This window comes from Arachis stenosperma, chromosome 8 (assembly GCF_014773155.1).
Source record: "Arachis stenosperma cultivar V10309 chromosome 8, arast.V10309.gnm1.PFL2, whole genome shotgun sequence".
Taxonomy (NCBI): Eukaryota; Viridiplantae; Streptophyta; class Magnoliopsida; order Fabales; family Fabaceae; genus Arachis; species Arachis stenosperma.
Window position 1 is genome coordinate 54,823,214 of NC_080384.1, and position 3,252 is coordinate 54,826,465.

Genomic DNA, 3,252 nt, shown 5'->3' on the forward strand with positions numbered 1-3,252 from the left:
CAAAAATACTTATATATTTAACACAATCTAATTTTAGAATTTAGTTTTTGACTCATAAATTTTATTATCAAATCATAAATAGTTATATATCTAATAATAAGATCATATAAAATGTATAGAAATATATAAAAACTATTATGTGCATATGAAAAATCAATTATTAAATTAATTATGTATAAATACATATATTATTTAACTAATTCTTAATATAAATTTTATATTGTAAAATATATTCTATACCGTATCTAATTTGGTAGCTGATAGTAATATTATATAATGTAAGGAAAAAAACTACAATTAACCCTGAGAATAATGATAATGATAATTTAGGTCATTGCAACTATAACAATAGCAAAGTATCAAAAGGACCAAAATAATATAAATTCACAAGATTATTACTGACATCACAAAATATTCATACATGATTTACTTAAAATCAATTAAGACAAGCAACAACACCAAAAGACAGAGAATAAATCACAACAGAATGGCTTCTCTTGTACCCTCAGAATTCAGTTTCCATAGCTACTTGATCTGAACCTGGTAATTCCAGAGGCTAGAAAGGTCCTGTGGGGCAACAACAGAAGTGATTCCATTGTTGTTGTTGTTGTTGGCATCAACAAGAGAAGTTTGATGATGGGCCATTTCCCTCTCTCCAGGCTTGAAACCATTCCTGAGGTTTGAAGAATTGTTTTGAAGCAAGGCTCTGAGAATTGAATGGTCATGAGTGGTGTAGCCGGAAGCGGAATATGTGGAACTTGGTGGCTGAGCATGTTGCATTGGCATCCCTTGAGAAGAGTAGAATGAATCAGCACCAAAAGGGGTGTTGCTAAATGGATCAAAGATCCCAACTTGGTTGTGAATGATTGGATTGGAGAAGCAGGGCACGTAAGGTGCTGTAGTAGCAGTGTTGGAAGGTGATGATGAGGAATCTGCCAATGGTGGCAAGAAAACAGAAGAGTCCAACCTCATTATCCCGGTAAGATGGATTTTCTTGGCGGTTGAAGACTTCTGAAACACCCTGCAAATAACCCACTCGTTCTGCACAAGCTAGAACTAGTTAATGATGATGGATGTATTATGAGTTTGAAAACAGAGGAGAAGAAAAGGAGGTACCTTTGCAGATTTGGGGAGGTTGTGGGGATTGAATTTACCATGAAGCCTGAACTCATGCATGACCCAATCAGATTTCTCACCTTTGGGAGCCCTACCTTTGTAGAAGACAAGGGTCTTCTTCATGCCAACAAGTGATTTGCCTCTGTATATCTCCTTGTCTTTTCCAGTGGCCTTCCAATACCCTGCTTCTGTTGCTCTGTTTGTCCTCAATCCTGTTGGGTACTTTCTGTCCCTTACACAGAAAAAGTACCACTCTTTTTCACCCATTTTCGCCTTCCCTAAACAATATAATCTTTATATATATATATTTCAACAAAACCAAATAAGAAACTGAATTAGTTTAGTTTAGTGTGAACTCACATGGCAAATCCCAAGGCTCAGACCTATTCAAGTCCACCTCAGCAATGGCTCTGGCTGAAAAGTTAGTGTCAATGACCTTGTTGTAGAGATAATGACTTATAAGCTCTTCATCAGTTGGGTGAAACCTGAATCCTGGTGGCAAATCCATCTCAACCTCTGAACAAATGTTTTCCATTTGATATGTAAGAACCCCCAAAATGAAAGGGTGAATTCTAGGAATTGGTGATGAGAATCGAAAGAGAAGAGATCGAGTATGCAGAAAGTGGGAAAGAAAAGGTGATGAGAATCATGGAAGTGATCGAGAGAGATTTGTAAAAAAAGCTGAGAGAAAAAGAATCCCCCTAAATACCAGTGTGTGTGTTTGTGTTTGTGTTTGTATTTCAAAGAAAGAAAGAAACGTGGAATGTAAGGCAACCCAGTTGGTCGTTTATTGCCCACTTTCTTCAACTTTATATCTATTATCTTTTCATAATTTTACACACAACGTTTTTAGGCCTTTTTTTTAATTTTTTAAAGAAAACCTATAAAGAGATAACGAGAATACTAAACAATGTAAACAATGGATATGTTGGATATTCATTTCAATAGGTATGCAGATGATTATGTTAATTATTCTTAATTGAATGGTTATTTTTTTTATTCGATTTACTCCTGCACAATTAACAATAGCTGGATGTTCAATTCATTAGGTGTGCAGATGATTATCTTAATGGTAAGATTTAGGAGGTAATTTGGGTTGGAGTGTTTTTTAACTTTATTGGGTCAATTTTAAAACCTATTATTCACTTTGTTTAGAAAAATTATTCTCTACTTAATAAAACCATTTTTTTAGTAATTATTGTAGGGTAAACTTTGATATTCATTTTATTTTATCATAATAAGTTCTAAATGTGAAGTATATATATAAAAACGAATTATTTTATGAGAAATTTTTGGGATCAGCTATTTTTAGCTATTATTTGACTAGTACAATAATTAATTGTATTGATTCATGTGTGTAAATTTTGATAAATATAAGTGTAAATTATATATTTTTTGTATATTAAACCTTTTTAAATATTAGTATAAATTATTACTAACAAAATACTGACTAAAAATAATAATATTTACTGATCATGTAACATTGTTTTTATTTTATCGTTCTTTTTTGTTAATTTAATGAGAAATAACATTTAATTTTAATAACCTTAATAATGTGTAAATAGTTAATCCATTACAAAATGAGATACAAATATATCTTTTAATTTCTTTAATTTTGTGACTGTTTCTATATGTCATTGTTATTCAATTTTACCCTTACAAGATGTTATGGCTCAACACACCAGTCACCACCATATCATGCATATGATTATGATAATCCAATGTGGATTACTTTGTAAAACTCACTATTTAATAATGAAAAAACATTAATAATTTCGTAAACAATATATTACAGAGTCTCTTATTCTTTTGTTTGGGATATTGATTCTTTCATATTATTATTGTGACACGAATTAATAAATAATAATCAAGCGAGACAACGATGTTGATTGGTGCCTCTGATCAACTCATCATGGAATTCTTTTCTCAGTCATTACATGAAAATAAAATAGGGTCAGGTGGTGTAGTTAATAACTTAAATATCCATTTTTGTTAAAATAGATAAACACCAAAATTAAAGAATCTTTCCCCTTGTTTCTCATTATTTTTTCCATTACGAGAAGATAAAAGAGCATTATTCGTGAGCCTATCAAAATTACCAATATGGCCTTCAAGGTTTATTGGGAACAAAACGAC

At 31.5% G+C, this 3,252-nt stretch overlaps 1 protein-coding gene across 1 annotated transcript; it reads right to left on the reverse strand.

Annotated features, from left to right (window-relative positions):
* Positions 1 to 374: 374 nt before the first annotated feature.
* Positions 375 to 1,880, reverse strand: LOC130943737 (NAC domain-containing protein 100-like). The gene is made up of 3 exons (XM_057871740.1): positions 1,477 to 1,880; positions 1,117 to 1,394; positions 375 to 1,041 (listed from the first exon to the last, which is right to left on the reverse strand). The coding sequence occupies exons 1-3, from the start codon at positions 1,649 to 1,651 to the stop codon at positions 526 to 528; spliced, it is 969 nt and encodes a 322-aa protein (XP_057727723.1). The 5' UTR covers positions 1,652 to 1,880; the 3' UTR covers positions 375 to 525.
* Positions 1,881 to 3,252: the final 1,372 nt, after the last annotated feature.